The sequence below is a fragment of the Giraffa tippelskirchi genome, chromosome X, assembly GCF_054371585.1.
Source record: "Giraffa tippelskirchi isolate mGirTip1 chromosome X, T2T-mGirTip1v1.2.pri, whole genome shotgun sequence".
NCBI lineage: Eukaryota > Metazoa > Chordata > Mammalia > Artiodactyla > Giraffidae > Giraffa > Giraffa tippelskirchi.
Window position 1 is genome coordinate 114,445,222 of NC_137289.1, and position 18,449 is coordinate 114,463,670.

Consider the following 18,449-nt stretch of genomic DNA (forward strand, 5'->3'; position numbering starts at 1 on the left):
GGACAGAAATCGCAACCAGCTAGTAACAGAGAGGAAATTCTCAAAGAACTAATAGGTAGAAAATATATGAGAAAATGGAAACAATATATAATAAAGCATATAGCAGATAGGGAAATTCCCAGAAATGAGCCTTGATTTTTAGAAAACAGAGACTGAGACTCAGCTTAAATGCCGTTAAAATGCTAACTTTGTTAGAATGTGTGAACTCACAGCAATAAGGGTGAGAAAAATGAAACATCAGGCAGGGAAAGATGTGAAGAAATGTAATCCTATGTGTTTATCACGCTGGCCACTGCTTCCTAATGAGCCACAAAAAAGCAGGTCATTCACTGAGCAGGCTTCTCTAGAGGTTAAGAATCTGAAAGCATGCCTCAGATCACTTGACATTGTGGAAGAGGGTGGCATTGGTATTTATCTTCCAGGCTCTCTCCAGCCCCCCATGTCTCATTGGTCAAGGCACACCCTGAAGGGGCTTCTTCCACACTTAAATGACATGTTAGCCAGCCTCTAATCAGCCACTCAGGAGACTAGCTTCTATACACTGTAGTCTGACCATTTCACTTGAATCAGAAAGTAGAGAGGTGAGAAGGACCTGGAGAGAGACATGGAGTAGATATTTTCTGGGTTATTTCCCAGGAGCTGATAGTTGAAATTGTCTTATAGTCCCTCCTCAACAGCCATTAGGTCACCAGGCAGAAAGAAGGAGGGTCAAGACCATAGACCCCGCCTGCCCACTGATCCCACCCACGGATCCCGCCCACCCATGTGACCTCTTCTTTAACCAATCTCAAGCCCAGGCACTGACCCCGCCCAACGGACACCATTACCCGTCCATCCCAGAGCCCCACACCCAGCCAACTGCCGTCTGGCCCGGAGCCTGCCTCCGGCCGCCCGCATCGTCCACCATGGGAAGGCTCCGAGGAGGCTGTTGGCGCTCACACCCCCACCGATGCCCGCCCCATTCACGCCTTACCTGAGGCGCCATTCCCTGGGTCTTGGAGTCGCCCGCCATGCTGCCCGCGCCGCCCTCGCAGGTGAGTCAGAACTACTGCCTCGAGTGTGAGGCCGCGGTCAACAGCCACGCCGCCCTGGAGCTCCACGCCTCCTTCCAGTGCCTGGCCGTGGCCTTCTACCTCAACCGTGATGACGTGGCCTTGAAGCATTTCTACCGCTTCTTCCTGCTGCGCTCCCACGAACACAGCAAGACAGCCGAGAGCCTGATGTTCCTGCAGAACCAGCGTGGGGGCCGCATCTGCTTCCTCGACATCAGAAAGCCCGAGAGCCAAGAGTGGCAGAGCGGACTCCAGGCCATGCAAGACACCCTGCACCTGGAGAAGTGCGTCAACCAGAGCCTGCTCGACCTGCACCAGCTGGCCACCGACAGCAGCGATGCCCACCTGTGCCACTTCCTGGGGACTGGCTACCTGGACCAGCATTTCAAGTTCATCAAGGAGCTGGGGGACCATGTCAGCAACCTGAGCAACGTGGGGTCCCCGGAAGGCGGCCTGGCAGAGTATGGCTTTGACAAGCTCACCCTGGGTGACGGCGACAAGGAGGACTGATCCTGGACTGGACTTTTCCCCGAGTCCTGGGTGACTGCCCAAGGTCACCCTGCCTGCCATGCAGTCTGCAGTATTGCCCTTGCAGAGTTTTTTTCTCGCAGTTTTGGCAGTTCTTCACATAAAGTCATTGGTTTTTCAAATAAAGTTATTAGTTGATGCATAAATAAACATCTCTAATTTGTATGTTCAAATCTCTCACCTTTTAAACTTTAAAACAGGTATACAAGAATTTCTCCAGCTACCTAGGCCTCGTCCACGTGCAGCTTAGGATCTCCACCTGATGGAGAGGGAAGATGTTCTATGGGACAGTGGAAAACACAAAATCATTCCTCCCCTAGTAAACCAATGTTGGGTGAGGGGTGGTCTGGGGCCCTGGTGAGGGTGGATGCCTGAGCAGAGTTAAAGTATAAAAACACTCTGAAAATAGTGATTGGGGTTGATCTGGGGAAAGTGAAGGGAATGGTGTTGGGCAAGGGTTGAAATGAAGGGGGTTTTCACTTTATGTGAAATGTTAATGCTTAATTCTGGGTAGCAAGATGGGGGGTCCAGAAGTCAGATTGGCAAAATCCCTCTTTGATAAGCTCAAAGTGAAGAGAAGCCCTGGTGAATGGAGGCTAGAATTATCTGGCTTCAAAAGGGAATAAACTGCCTATTTTCTGCTATGTTGCCATCTCATTTCCTTGAGCTATGTAATCAATATTACATAGGTGATTTCATTTAGGCAATATTTCTGTAGGATGAATGGCATTATCCCTGTTTTATTTTATTTTTTAAATGACAGGTTTATAAGTGGTGTTTGTATGTTTCTTTCAGGTGTTCAGACCCTGTGTCCATGTTCTCTGCTGTTTCCAGCCCTGAATGACTTATTTCATACTTGGTGCTCACTAAACACACAGGTCTCTTAATCCTCACCTGCCACTCTCTACTTTTAAGTCAAAATTAGGATTCCTGAAAGAGTTATCTGTACTTTTTTTTTCTTCCCTGGAAGAGTGAATTTCTTTGTGTTAAGTTTTAGAAGTAGTAATGCATCCATAAGATTCCGCAATCAAAGTATATAAAAACATTTGTTGTGAATTATTCATTTATTCATTTTGTCACTGTTCCAAAGCTCCCAATCGTCTCTATCCAATGGGTGTTTCTATGGAGAGACAGGTCCTTGGGGTTTCTTTCTTTTGACAGTGACCCTGAAATCACCCAATTCAATGACTTTGATATATTTACAGAGCTGTACAACCATCATCAGAACTAATTTTAGAATATTTTTATCACACTCCAAATACCTCATGCCCACTTAGTCTCTCTGTAATACCACCCCTAGACACACCCTGGTAAACACTGATCTATTTTTGGTCTCTACACATCTGCCTTTTCAAGACATTTACTATAATTGGAAACATACAATATGCATTCTTTTCAGTCGAATTTCTTTCATTGGGCATAGTGTTTTTGAGGTTTACCTGTGTTACTTATTGCTACTTCATTCTTTTTTTTTTTTTTTTTATTTATAAATTTATTTATTTTAGTTGGGGGCCAATCACTTCACAACATTGCAATAGTTTTTGCCATACATTGACATGAATTAGCCATGGGTTTACATGTGTTCCCCCTCCTGGACCCCCCACCCACCTCCCTCCCCATCCCATCCTTCTGGATCATCCCATTGCCCCGGCCCTGAGCCCTTGTCTCATGCATCGAACATGGAATGGTGTTCTGTTTCACATATGATAATATACATGTTTCAATGCTATTCTCCCAGAACGTCCCACCCTCACCTTCTCCCTAAACCAGAATTGAAAGAGACGCGTGTACCCCAATGTTCATCGCAGCACTGTTTACAATAGCCAGGACATGGAAGCAACCTAGATGTCCATCAGCAGACGAATGGATAAGGAAGCTGTGGTACATATACACAATGGAATATTACTCAGCCATTAAAAAAAATACATTTGAATCGGTTCTACTGAGATGGATGAAACTGGAGCCCATTATACAGAGTGAAGTAAGCCAGAAAGAAAAACAACAATACAGTATACTAATGCATATATATGGAATTTGAAAGATGGTAACGATAACCCTATATACTTCATTCTTTTTTATTGCTGAATAATATTCTACTCCATAGATATGCTACTTCTGTTCATTCACCAGTTGGAAGACATTTGAGTTGTTTTAGTTACAGGCTTTAGGGAATACTGCTACTGTGAACATTCATATACAAATTTAAAAAGAATGTCTTAATTTCTCCTGGCAAGATATTTTAGGGCTGATATTGCAATGGCATATGGTAAACATAGATTTAACTCCATGAGAAACTGCCAATCTAAATAAAAATAAAAGTAAACAAGTGGGACCTAGTTAAAATTAAAAGCTTTTGCACAACAAAGGAAACTATAAACAAGGTGAAAAGACAACCCTCAGAATGGGAGAAAATAATAGCCAATGAAACAACTAACAAAGGATTAATTTCCAAAATATACAAGCAGCTCATACAACTCAATACCAGAAAAACAAATAACGCAACAAAAAAACGGGAAAAAGACCTAAACAGACATTTCTCCGAAGAAGACATACAGATGGCTAACAAACACATGAAAAGGTGTTCAACATCGCTTATTATTAGAGAAATGCAAATCAAAACTACAATGATATATCTCACACCAGTCAGAATGGCCATCATCAAACAATAAATGCTGGAGAGGGTGTGGAGAAAAGGGAACCCTCTTAAACTACTGATGGGAATGCAAATTGATACAACCACTATGGAAAATAGTATCAAGATTTCTTTAAAAACTAGGAATAAAACCACCATAAGACCCAGCAATCCCACGCTTAGGCATATACCCTGAGAAAAGAAAGTGAAGTGAAGTCGCTCAGTCATGTCTGACTCTTTGCGACCCCATAGACGGAGGAGCTTGGCAGGCTATAGTTCATGGGATTTTCCAGGCAAGAATATTGGAGGGGTTCCCATTTCCTTCTCCAGGGGATCTTCTTGACCCAGGGATCGAACCCAGGTCTCCCATTTTGCAGGCAGACTCTTTACCGTCTGAGCCACTAGAGAATTCCGACCCTGAGGAAACCAAAATTGAAAAAGACACATATATCCCACTGTACATTGCAGCACTATTTACAATAGCTAGAACATGGAAGCAACCTAGATGTCCATTGACAGATGATTGTGTAAAGAAGTTGTGGTACATGTACACAATGGAATATTACTCAGCCATAAAAAGGAACACATTTGAGTCAGTTCTAATGAGGTGGATGAACCTAGAGCCTATTATATAGACTGAAGTCAGAAAGAGAAAGATAAATATCGTATACTAACACATATATAGGAGAAGGCAATGGCACCCCACTCCAGTACTCTTGCCTGGAAAATCCCATGGACGGAGGAGCCTGGTAGGCTACGGTCCATGGGGTCGCTAAGAGTCGGACACGACTGAGCAACTTCACTTTCACTTTTCCCTTTCATGCACTGGAGAAGGAAATGGCAACCCACTCCAGTATTCTTGCCTGGAGAATCCCAGGGACAGCGGAGCCTGGTGGGCTGCCATCTATGGGGTTGCACAGAGTTGGACATGACTGAAGCGAATTAGCAGCAGCAGCAACACATATATATGGAATCTAGAAAGATGGTACCGAACAATTTATGCAGGGTGATGTTGGGAGCCGCGATAGGCATTACTGACAAAATGGAGGCATGGCCCCAACCCCCTCTCCTCATCCTGCAGGCACGGTCCTGGGATGAAGGAGTTAGGTCTTGTGATTCTGACTTGTCCTTTCCTTCCTCTGGTTGAGTTGGCTGGAAAGAATGTTATAATCCATAAAGTTAACTATTGACATTTTTTCAAGGATCTTTACAAAGAATGTTCCAGGATAAACACATAGGCTGCAGCTTGAGACCATGGGAAACAATGTTATCTGAAACCTGCCTGTAAGGGGAATGTTTATGGCAAAAGAAGTTTGCTGAGTTTAGGGGTTAGGAATAATTAAGAATAGTTAGAAGCTAAAAGTTTAAGGTATGTTGTAGTGTTGGCATATTTTACTATAGCTTATAGAAACTAGATATTTTAGAGATACTAATAGCTAAAAGCCTTTTTAGGAGATGATGAGCTTAAGTTACTAGGGGATAACAGGATTTAGAGAGATAAGAAATAAACTGAGGAATGTGATATAGAGCCCAGAGACAAACTTGAGTTACAATGTTATCACAAGGACACTTAAGAGGGAACTCTGAAGGACAACAATGATTTATGGAGACAGTAAATATGGGTGAGGGGAAACTGAAGATGTCATACCTCTGACCTAATGCTTTTGTAAAAGTATAAAAGAAAACCTGATGCTTAAAAATGCATGCAGCCCAGTGCTTTGAGCGAGAGACTGTATCATTTTCTCCGCCGACGCTGTCCATCCTGAGGGAACCCCTGGACCAGCTGGAGCAGGACTCTGGCAGGGCAACAATGGAGAAACAGACATAAAGAATAGACTGATGGACACAGGGAGAGGGGAGGACAGGGTGAGATGTATGGAGAGAGTAACATTGAAACTTACATTACCCTATGAAAAACAGATAACCAATGGGAATTTGCTGTATGTCTCAGGGAATGCAAATAGGGGCTCTGTATCAATCAAGAGGGGTGGGATGGGGAGGGAGATGGGAGGGAGGTTCAAGAAGGAGGGGACATAGGTATCCCTATGGCTGATTCATGTTGAGGTTTGACAGAAAACAACAAAATTCTGTAAAGCAATTATCCTTCAATTAAAAAATAAATTAAAAAAAAAGAAACTGCCAATCTGTTTTCCAAAGTGTCTGCATAATTTCTCATTTCCATTAGCAATGTGTGAAGTTCCAATTTGTGTAATGCTTTGGCAATACACAAAACTGCCTATTTACTTTAAATAATAGCCATTCTACTAGGTGTTAAGTAGTACCTTATTGTGATTTTTTAAAAATTTCTCTAATTACTAATGGAGATGAGTATATCTTTATTTGTTTATTTGTAGATAGTAACAAGAATCTATATGAAGAAATAAAGAATATTGTTAAATATAACTACATAAATGTATATAAAAGCCACTATTATTGTATATTTCACTGAGAACTCCTTTATCCTCTAGGATATTTAAAAAGTCATAAATATTTGTCATAAATGTATACTAATGGGAACAATATATATATATATATTTAAGATATTTCTGACAACAACATAAAGGGGGGAATATGGAGCTGTGTAGTGGCATATTTTGTACACTTGAAACTAATTTACTACTAATTCAAAATCATTGCTCTAAACTGAACATATTAAATACAGTCTGCAAGGTAATCATTTAAAAAGTAAATAAAAATATACAAAGGAAATTAATGAGAGGGAATCAGAATGGTTCAGTACAAAAAATAAATCAAACTTGAAAGAATTTAGCAACAGAGGGAATGAGGAACAAAAATAAGATACATAGAAAATAAACAGGAAAAGAGCAGAAGTAAGCCTTCCCTTGTTACTAATTACTTAATTGAATGGAATGCATGTAAAGCCTTGCTTAGAGGAAAATTCATTACTATAAGAGCCTAAACTTAAAAAGAAAGATTTCAAATATTACTTTACATCTTGAGAAACTAGAAGAACTAGCACAAAGAAGGAAATAAAAAAAATTAGAATGGAGATATATGAAGTAGAGAATGGGAAAACAGAGAAGCAAATCAATGAAACTGATAGTTCTTTCTTTACAAATATCAACAACAGTAACAAACTTTAGGTTATACTAAAAAAGTAAAACAAGTAACTAAAACCTAGAATGAATATGGGGACATTACTACTGATTTAAAGAACAAATGTGTCAAGAACTGTGATAACCTAGATAAAACAGACAAATTACTAGAAACAAAAACTACCAAAAACTTAAGAAATAATCTGCAAAGACCAATAAGAAGTAAAGAGATTGAATCAGTAAAAAATACCTTCTCAACAAAGAAAAGTCCAGGATGAATCCAACCTAACATTTAAAGAAGAAAGTAAAGGGCTGGAAAAAAGATATTTCTTGCAAATGGAGACCAAAGAAAAGCAGGAGTAGCAATACTCATTCAGATAAAATAGACTTTAAAATAAAGGCTGTGAAAAGAGACAAAGAAGGACACTACATAATGATCAAAGGATCAGTTCAAGAAGAAGATATAACAATTATAAATATATATGCACCCAACATAGGAGCACCACAATATGTAAGACAAATGCTAATAAGTATGAAAGGGGAAATTAACAATAACACAATAATAGTTCAGTTCAGTTCAGTCGCTCAGTCGTGTCTGACTCTTTGCGACCCCATGAATTTCAGCACACCAGGCCTCTCTGTCCATCACCAACTCCCGGAGTCTACCCAAACCCATGTCCATCGAGTCGGTCATGCCATCCAACCATCTCATCCTCTGTTGTCCCCTTTTCCTCCGGCCCTCAATCCTACCCAGCATCAGGGTCTTTTCCAATGAGTCAACACTTCGCATGAGGTGGCCAAAGTATTGGAGCTTCAGCTTCAACATCAGACCTTCCAATGAACAACCAGGACTGATCTCCTTTAGGATGGATTGATTGGATCTCCTTGCAGTCCAAGGGACTCTCAAGAGTCTTCTCCAACACCACAGTTCAAAAGCATCAATTCTTCGGCGCTCAGCTTTCTTCACCGTCCAACTCTCACATCCATACATGACCACTGGAAAAACCATAGCCTTGACTAGACGGACTTTTGTTGGCAAAGTAATGTCTCTGCTTTTAAATATGCTATCTAGGTTGGTCATAACCTTCCTTCCAAGGAGTAAGCGTCTTTTAATTTCATGGCTGCAATCATCATCAGCAGTGATTTTGGAGCCCAAAAAAATAAAGTCTGAAACTGCTTCCACTGTTTCCCCATCTATTTCTCATGAAGTGATTGGACCAGATGCCATGATCTAAGTTTTCTGAATGTTGAGCTTCAAGCCAACTTTTTCACTCTCCTCTTTCACCTTCATCAAGAGGCTACTTAGTTCCTCTTCACTTTCTGCCATAAGGGTGGTAGACTTTAATACCCAACTCACACCTACGGATAGATCAATTAAACAGAAAATAAACAAGGAAACACAAACTTTAAATGACACAATGGGCCAGTTAGACCTAATTGATACCTATAGTACATTTCACCCCAAAACAATGAATTTCACCTTTTTCTCAAGTGCACACGGAACCTTCTCCAGGATAGATCACATCCTAGGCCATAAATCTAGCCTTGGTAAATTCAAAAAAATTGAAATCATTCCAATCATCTTCTCTGACCACAATGCAGTATGATTAGATGTCCATTACAGGAAAAATCTATTAAAAATTCCAACATATGGAGGCTAAACAACAGGCTTCTGAATAACCAACAAATCATAGCAGAATTCAAAAAATAAATCAAAATACGCATAGAAATGAATGAAAATGAAACTACAACAACCCAAAACCTATGGGACACTGTAAAAGCAGTGCTAAGGGGAAGGCTCACAGCAATACAGGCTTACCTCAAGAAACAAGAAAAAAGTCAAATAAATAACCTAACTCTACACCTAAAGCAACTAACTATAAAAGGAAGAAATGAAGAACCCCAGGATTAGTAGAAGGAAAGAAATCTTAAAAATTAGGGCAGAAATAAATGCAAAAGAAAAAACAAGACCACAGCAAAAATCAACAAAGCTAAAAGCTGGTTCTTTAAGAAGATAAATAAAATTGAAAAAACATTAGCCAGACTCATCAAGAAACAAAGGGAGAAGAGTCAAATCAACAAAATTAGAAATGAAAATGGTGAAATCACAACAGACAACACAGAAATACAAAGGATCATAAGAGACTACTTACTATCAGAAACTATATGCCAATAAAATGGACAACTTGGAAGAAATGGACAAATTTTTACAAAAGTATAACTTTCCAAAACTGAACCAGGAAGAAATAGAAAATCTTAACAGACCCATCACAAGCATGGAAATCTAAACTGTAATCAGAAATCTTCCAACAAAAAAAAGCCCAGGACCAGACAGCTTCACAGCAGAATTCTACCAAAAATTTAGAGAAGAGCTAACACCTATCTTACTCAAACTCTTCCAGAAAATTGCAGAAGAAGGTAAACTTCCAAACTCATTCTATGAGGCCACCATCACCCTAATACCAAAACCAGACAAAGATGCCACAAAAAAAGAAAACTACAGGTCAATATCACTGATGAACATAGATGCAAAAATCCTTAACAAAATCCTAGCAAACAGGATCCAACAACATATTAAAAAGATCATACATCATGACCAAGTGGGCTTTATCCCAGGGATGCAAGGATTCTTTAATATCCGCAAATCAATCAGTATAATACACCACATTAACAAATTGAAAGATAAAAACCATATGATTATCTCAATAGATACAGAGAAAGCCTTTGACAAAATTCAACATCCATTTATGATAAAAAACCCTAGAGAAAGCAGGAATAGAAGGAACATACTTCAACATAATAAAAGCTATATATGACAAACTACAGTAAACATTATCCTCAATGGTGAAAAACTGGAAGCATTTCCCCTAATGTCAGGAACAAGGCAAGGGTGCCCACTCTCACCACTACTATTCAACATAGTTTTGGAAGTTTTGGCCACAGCAATCAGAGCAGAAAAAGAAATAAAAGGAATCTAGATAGGAAAAGAAGAAGTAAAACTCTCACTGTTTGCAGATGACATGATCCTCTACATAGAAAACCCTACAGATTCTACCAGAAAATTACTAGAGCTAATCAATGAATATAGTAAAGTTGCAGGATATACAATTAACGCACAGAAATCTCTTGCATTCCTATACACTAACAATGAGAAAACAGAAAGAGAAATTAAAGAAACAATACCATTCACCATTGCAACGAAAAGAATAAAATACTTAGGAATATATCTACCTAAAGAAACAAAAGCATTCTATATAGAAAACTATAAAACACTGATGAAAGAAATAAAAGAGGACACCAACAGATGGAGAAATATACCATGTTCATGGATTGGAAGAATTAATATAGTGAAAATGAGTATACTACTCAACGCAATCTATAGATTCAATGCAATCCCTACCAAGCTTCCAACGGTATTTTTCACAGAACTAGAACAAATAATTTCACAATTTGTATGGAAATATAAGAAACCTCAAATAGCCAAAGCAATCTTGAGAAAGAAGAATGGAACTGGAGGAATCAACCTGCCTGACTTCAGGGTATACTACAAAGCCACAGTCATCAAGACAGTATAGTACTGGCACAAGGACATAAATATAGATCAATGAAACAAAATAGAAACCCCAGAGATAAATCCACGCACCTATGGACACCTTATCTTCAACAAAGGAGGCAAGAATATACAATGGAGAAAAGACAATCTCTTTAACAAGTGGTGCTGGGAAAGCTGGTCAACCACTTGTAAAAGAATGAAACTACAGCACTTTCTAACACCATACACAAAAATAAACTCAAAATGGATTAAAGATCTAAACTTTAGACCAAAAACTATAAAACTCCTAGAGGAAAACATAGGCAAAACACTCTCCGACATAAATCACAGAAGGATCCTCTATGACCCACCTCCCAGAGTATTGGAAATAAAAGCAAAAATAAACAAATGGGACCCAATTAAAATTAAAAGCTTTTGCACAACAAAGGAAACTATAAGCAAGGTGAAAAGACAGCCTTCAGAATGGGAGAAAATAATAGCAAATGAAGCAAGTGACAAAGAATTAATCTCAAAAATATACAAGCAATCCCTGTAGCTCAATTTCAGAAAAATAAACTACCCAATCAAAAAATGCGCCAAAGAACTAAACAGACATTTCTCCACAGAAGACATACAGATGGCTAACAAACACATGAAAAAATGCTCAACATCACTCATTATCAGAGAAATGCAAATCAAAACCACAATGAGGTACCATTTCACACAAGTCAGAATGGCTGCTATCCAAAAATCTATAAGCAATAAATGCTGGAGAGGGTGTGGAGAAAAGGGAACCCTCTTATACTGTTGGTGGGAATGCAAACTAGTACAGCCACTATGGAGAACAGTGTGGAGATTACTCAAAAAACTGGAAATAGAACTACCATATGACCCAGCAATCCCACTGCTGGGCATACACACCAAGGAAACCAGAATTGAAAGAGACATGTACACCCCAATGTTCATCGCAGCACTGTTTATAATAGCCAGGACATGGAAGCAACCAAGATGTCCATCAGCAGACGAATGGATAAGAAAGCTGTGGTACATATACAGAATGGGATATTACTCAGCCATTAAAAAAAAATACATTTGAATCAGTTCTAATGAGGTAGATGAAACTGGAGCGTATTATAGAGTGTGAAGTGAGCCAGAAAGAAAAACACCAATACAGTATACTAACACATATATATGAAATTTAGAAAGATGGTAACAAAAACCCTATATGCGAGACAGCAAAAGAGACACAGATGTATAGAACAGTCTTTTGAACTCTGAGGGAGAAGGCGAGGGTGGGATGATCTGAGAGAATAGCATTGAAACGTGTATATTATCATATGTGAAACAGATCTCCAGCCCAGGTTCGATGCATGAGACAGGGTGCTCATGCTGTTGCACTGGGATGACTCAGAGGGATGGGATGGGGAGGGAGGTGGGAGGAGGGTTTAGGATGGGGAACACAGGTAAACCTATGGATGATTCATGCCAATGTATGGCTAAAACCACTGCAATATTGTAAAGTAATTAGCCTCCAATTAAAATAAATAAATATTTTAAAAATTGAATTAAAAAAAATAAAGAATACGAATTCTTCCTAAATTCTTCCAAAAAATAAAAGGAATACTTCTTAACCAATATTAACTGATAACAAAGTCAGATACTGACATCAAAAGAAAAGTATAGAACAATATCCTCTATGAAGACAGATATAAAACACCCTCAACAGAGTACTAGCAAACTAAATGCAGCGGCATATTAAAAGCATATATCGTGGTCAAGTAGAATTTTCCCTAGGAATGCCAGGTTGGTTCCATACACAAAAATCACTAATATTATTAACAGAATGATTATGAGAAAAAGCACACAATCATTTCAACGGACACAGAAAAAATATTTGGCAAAATCAAATACCATTTCATCATTAAACACTCCAAAAGATATAAGGAAAGGGAACTTCCTCAATATGATGAAGGGCAGTTTTGAAAAACTCAAAGCTAACACCATACGCAAAGGTGAAACAACAAAAGTTTCCCTTTTAATGTCAGGAAAAAGAAAAGGATGCCAGCTTTTGCTATTTCCATTCAACCAGACATTCTAGCCTTAGCATTTAGGCAAGGAGAAAAAGACATTCTAATTGAAATGGAAGGAGTAAAACTATTCACAGATGACACAACCTTATAAAAAGAGAATCCCAAAGGAAAAAAAAAAATAGGAGTAATAAATTCAGGAAAATTGCAGAGCACAGCTTCAACACACAAAAATAAATTGTATTGTATACCTGATCAATGAATGATCTGAAAATGAAATTAGAAAACAACTCCACTAAGAGCATCAGAAAGAAGAAAATACTTAAGAATAAGTTTAACCAAGAAGATGCAAGACTTTTACTGTGAAAACTACAAACATTGCTAAAATAATTTAAACTAGATCGATATGAGTGAGAAGACATCTTTTGTTCATTTATGGGAATATTTAATATTGTAAATATGGCAAAGTCCTCCAAAGAGTTCACAGATTCAATGCAATTTCTCTCAAAATTCCAATAAAAATGTATTATAATAAATTTTGGAATATTTTCACTGTCCCCCAAATAAACCTTATTATTCCACTAAGCTAGCATTTCCCAAGGCTATTGGGAAAAGGCTACTGCCTTATTTTTGCAGGAATGAACATGCTGATCTTAAATATATACAAATGAAAAGAAAAAAGGTGATCAAATAGATGATTAAAATTAAAAACTAAAAGACAAACTGCAAATGGGAAAAACATTACAATATGTATCTATGACAAAGGACTTACATAATGTTTAATTTATTTGTCAACTTGACTGGACCAAGAGATGCCCAGATATTTGGGCAAATATTATTATGAGTGTGTCCCTGAGGGTGTTTCTGGATAAGATTAACCCTTGAATCAGTAGAATAAAGAAAGAAAGCAGACTGACTTCCCTAATGGTGGTGAGCCTCATCCAATCAATTGAAGGTCTGACTAGAACAAAACGGCTGACCCTTCTTTAAACGAGGGGGGATTTTTCTTTCTTTTGGACTTGAACTGAAACATTAGCTTCTACTGGGTATTGACGCTGCTGACCCTTAGACTGGAACTGAGGCCTTTGGACTTGAACTGGAACAATACCATCAGCTCTCCTTGGTCTCCAGCTTGATATTGCAGATCATTGGACTTGTCTTTCTCAATATAATTTCATGCCTTTTTCTCAGCACACTTTAGAGCTTTCTTTTGAAAAAATGAATTTACTGTGGTCTGATTCATATACCATATAATTCACCCTCTGAATTTATAACCAAGAACATTTAGTATATTCATAGTTATATATCCATCATAAATTTTAGAATATTTTCACTCTCTCCCAAATAAACTTCACTCTGCTTAGCTAGCATTTCCCAATATCCCTTCCTGCCCAATCTTAGACAATTACTAATTTGCTTTCTGTGTATTATAGATTTGTCTATTCTGTACATTTCATATGAATGGAACTGTACAATATGTGTTCCTTTTTGGCTTCTTTCACTTAGCATGTTTTCAAGGCCCATTCATGTTGCATAACACATTATTACTTTATTCTTTTTATTAATGAATAATATTCTGTTAGATGGTTATACCATATTTTCTAGATCCATTCATCATTTGATGGGCATTTGGATTGCTTCCAAATAATTGCTTTAAAATAATCTCCCAGGGCTGTGGTAACAAATTGCCTTGAACTGATGACCGCCCCACCCACCCCCGCCATAAAACAAAAACCACATACTTATTCTCTTAGAGGTCTGGAGGCCAGAAGCACCAAAATATGATCATTCGGCCCAAATCAAGGTGTCAGCTATGATATATATCCTCCGGAGGATCCAGGGGAGAATCTTACTTTCTTCTTCCAATTTCTGTTTGCTACTAGCATTCCTTGGCTTCTGCCTGCATCCCTCCAGTCTTTAAGGCCATCATCTTGAAATCTTTGTTCTATCTTCCCATTACATTTTCCTCTCTGAGTGTGAAATTTCTCTCTCCCTCTTAAGTGGTTGTGTCTGACTGCATTTAGAGCCCACCTAGATAATCCAGCATAATATTCCCATCTCAAGATCTTAAAAGTAACCACATCTAAAGACAGTCTTAGTTTTGCCATATAAAATTACATTCATGGGTTTAAGAGATTCGTATGTAAATATTTTTTGGTAGTGTATTTTTCAGCTTACCAGTCTTTCTTCCCTCTGGCCCCAAAGTTTCACATCTACCACACATGCAAAATATGTTCATCGATCCCAACATCCCATTGAATCTTAATCCTTTACAGTGTAAACTCAAGTCCAAAATTTCATATAAATATAGTGAGTTTAGAAGTCCAAAATCTAATTATCAGCATTATCTAAATCAGAGAGTGAGACTCTGCGTATGATCCATCTTAGGACAACATACTTGTCCATCTCTATACCTGTAAAACTAGAAAACAAGTTGCTGTTTTCTAGCCGTGCTTGACTCTTTTGCAACCCCATGGACTGTAGCCTACCAGGCTCCTCTGTCCATGGGATTTCCCCAGCAAGAATGCTGGAGTGGGTTGCCATTTCCTTCTCCAGGGGATCTTCCCAGACCAAGGATCAAATCTGTGTCTCCTATATTGGCAGGTGGATTCTTTACCATTAAGCTACCAGGGAAGTCCAGAAAACAAGTTACGTCTTTTCAAAAAACAATGCTGGAACAAATCAAGTGTAAGAGATTTAGCCATTCCTATTCCAAAATGGAAAAAAAAAACAAAAAACAAAAAACAGAATAACAAAGAGGTCACTGATTCCAAGGGATTTCAAAGCCCCGTATGGATATTTCATTAGGCTGCCAGGCCTAGGAGGAATTTTTTGTGGGTCAAGATTTCCCCTTCTGTGCTGAAGGCTCCATGCTCTGAGCCCAAGAGTCTTAAAGCTATTCTTCATTTTTCTTAAAGGGTAGCATATGTTTGTATCTGAGTAGTTGTATTAGCTTGTTTCCTGCATATAGGATTTGGAAACCTTGTGACATTCCTTTGTTTCATCTTCTCTCTGTTGCACAGGAACAGCCTTGGTTTTCTCTCCACATGCTTTCACAACAGTGAATCTCTTAATTTTATCACCTTTTCCATTCTGGAGAGGTAAGAATACCTCCAATTTTGTACTTTGATCCATTTTGAGTTATTTGTTTGTCACTGTAGTACTTATTTCTCAAATCATAACAAATACAAAAAATGCAAAGTCATTCTCTACAAAATTCACAAATGAAACTATTGAACATCAAATCATATACAATTCAAAACTATAAACTCAATAAATTACAAATGTCAAGCAATTATCATGAAGTGATTTAACACAATTACATATGTCTTCCTTTCTTCCTGAAAACAAATTTATTACATCAATTTCAATATTTATCTAAAACCATGTCTCATTCTACAGAAATGGCCACTAAGTTAGACTATATTTTTTCTGACTTGGTAGCTCTTAAATCTTGTGGAATAATTTTTCAATTTGAGAACAAATTCTCCAGCAGCAACTGGTATTGACAGAGTTATATATAAACCGAGAGTCAGATAAGGATTTGGAACCATGTGCAGTATATTAAGCTGCATGATGATGTCCCATCTGTTATTCTTTACTACGTTCATCAGTCAGTTTCAATTGTAAATTTTTATTTGTTTGTAGTAATTCATTTCTACAGTTTTTAAAAGTATACATGTTATCTGAAACAGAGGTTAGCAAACAATGGCTTACAACCTGAATCTGACCCACCATCTATTTATGTACAGCCCACAAGCTGAAAATGAATTTTGTATTTTTAAATGATTGGAAAATGTTAAAAGAACAGTAATAGATGACACGTAAATTTTTTTCTAAAATTCAAATTTCAACAGCCATAAATACAATTTTATTGGAATACAGCCATGCTCATTTGATGACACCCTGTCACTGGGGTGCTGTTACACCTCGTTGCTTTTACACTACAATGGCAGAGTTTTCCTAAGTTCACTTGCTTTATCAGTCTTACAGTTGAAACTGACCCACTAAAAAATAGACATGCCAGGTGGGAAAATCATCAACTTCTAAGGATCAGATATCTGATTTCATAAGAGCTCACTAACAACTGAAAACTTCATTTAAATTCACACACCTATGGTCAATTTATCTACCACAAAGGAGGCAAGAATATACAATGTAGAAATGACAGTATCTTCAAGATGTGGTTCCAAGGAAAACTAGACAGCTACATATAAAAGAATTACATTAAAACATTCTCTGACATCATTCACAAATACTCGAAATGGATCAAAGACCTAAATGTAAGTAAGACTGGACACTATAAAACTCTTCCAGGAAAACATAGGCAGAACACTCTGCGACATAACTCAAAGTAATATCTTTTTTTGATCCACTTTCTAGAATATTAAGAATCAAAATAAACAAATAGGACCTAATTAAACTTATAAACTTCTGCAGGGCAAAGGAAATCATCAAAAAACTTTAGAAAGGCAGCACATAGAATGGGGGAAAATATTTTCAAATGAAGTGAGCAACAAGAGACTAATCGCCAAAATATACAAACAGCTCATGCAGCTGTATGTCAAAAAAGCAAACAAACAATGAGCAGAAGATCTAAATTGACATTTCTTCAAAGAAGACATATACATGGCCAAAAACCACAAAGCACATGAAAAAGATGCTCAACATCACTAAATATCAGATAAACACAAATCAGAACTACAAGGAGGTAGTTTTGACCATTTTGACCTCATACTGGTCAGAATGGCCATCAACAAAAAGTATACAAATAATACATGCTGGAGAGAGGGAAGGGAAATCTCCTATACTGTTGGTGGGAATGTCAATAGTATAGCCACTATGGAGAACAGTATGGAGGTTCCTTAAAAACTTAAGATAGGAACTACCATATGATCCAGCAATCCCACTCCTGAGCATGTGCTGGAGAAAGCCATAATCTCAAAGGACACAGACACCTCACTGTTCACTGCAGCAGGACATGGAAGCAACCATATATCCATCGACAGAAGAATGGATTAAGTAGAGGTGGTACATATATACAATGAAATATTGTTGTTGTTTAGTCGCTAACTCATGTAAGATGCTTTGCGACCCCATGGACTGTAGCCTGCCAAGCCCCTCTGTCCATGGGATTTCCCAGGCACGAAATCTGGAGTGGGTTGCCATTTCCTTGTTCAGGGGATCTTCTCCACCCAGGGATCAAATCCACGTCTCCTGCATTGGCTGGCTGATTCTTTACAGCTGAGCCAACAGGGAAGCCCACAATGAAATATTACTCAGTCAGAAAAAAAAGAACACAATAATGCCATTTGCAGCAACAAAGATGAACCTAGATTATTATACTCAAGTCAGAGAAAGATAAATGTCATATGTTATCATTCATATGTAGAATCTTATTTTTTTCTTCAAAAAGGAACAAATGAACTTATTCTCAAAACAGAAAGAGACTTACATATAGTAAAAATAAACTTATGGTTACCAAAAGGGTAATGTGAGGGAGAGGGATAAGTCAGGAGATTGGGATGAACATACACACACTATATACTACATAAGATGGATAACCAACAAGGCTCTACTGTAGAGCACAGGGAACTCTACCCAAAACTCTGTGATAACCTA

The 18,449-nt window shown here is 38.1% G+C and overlaps 1 protein-coding gene across 1 annotated transcript; it reads left to right on the plus strand.

The window, feature by feature from the left end:
- The first annotated feature begins 858 nt into the window (after positions 1-858).
- On the plus strand, positions 859-1,730 carry LOC145535395 (ferritin heavy chain-like). Its single transcript, XM_081563822.1, has one exon. The coding sequence runs from the start codon at positions 1,011-1,013 to the stop codon at positions 1,560-1,562; it is 552 nt and encodes a 183-aa protein (XP_081419948.1). The 5' UTR covers positions 859-1,010; the 3' UTR covers positions 1,563-1,730.
- The last annotated feature ends 16,719 nt before the right edge of the window (positions 1,731-18,449 follow it).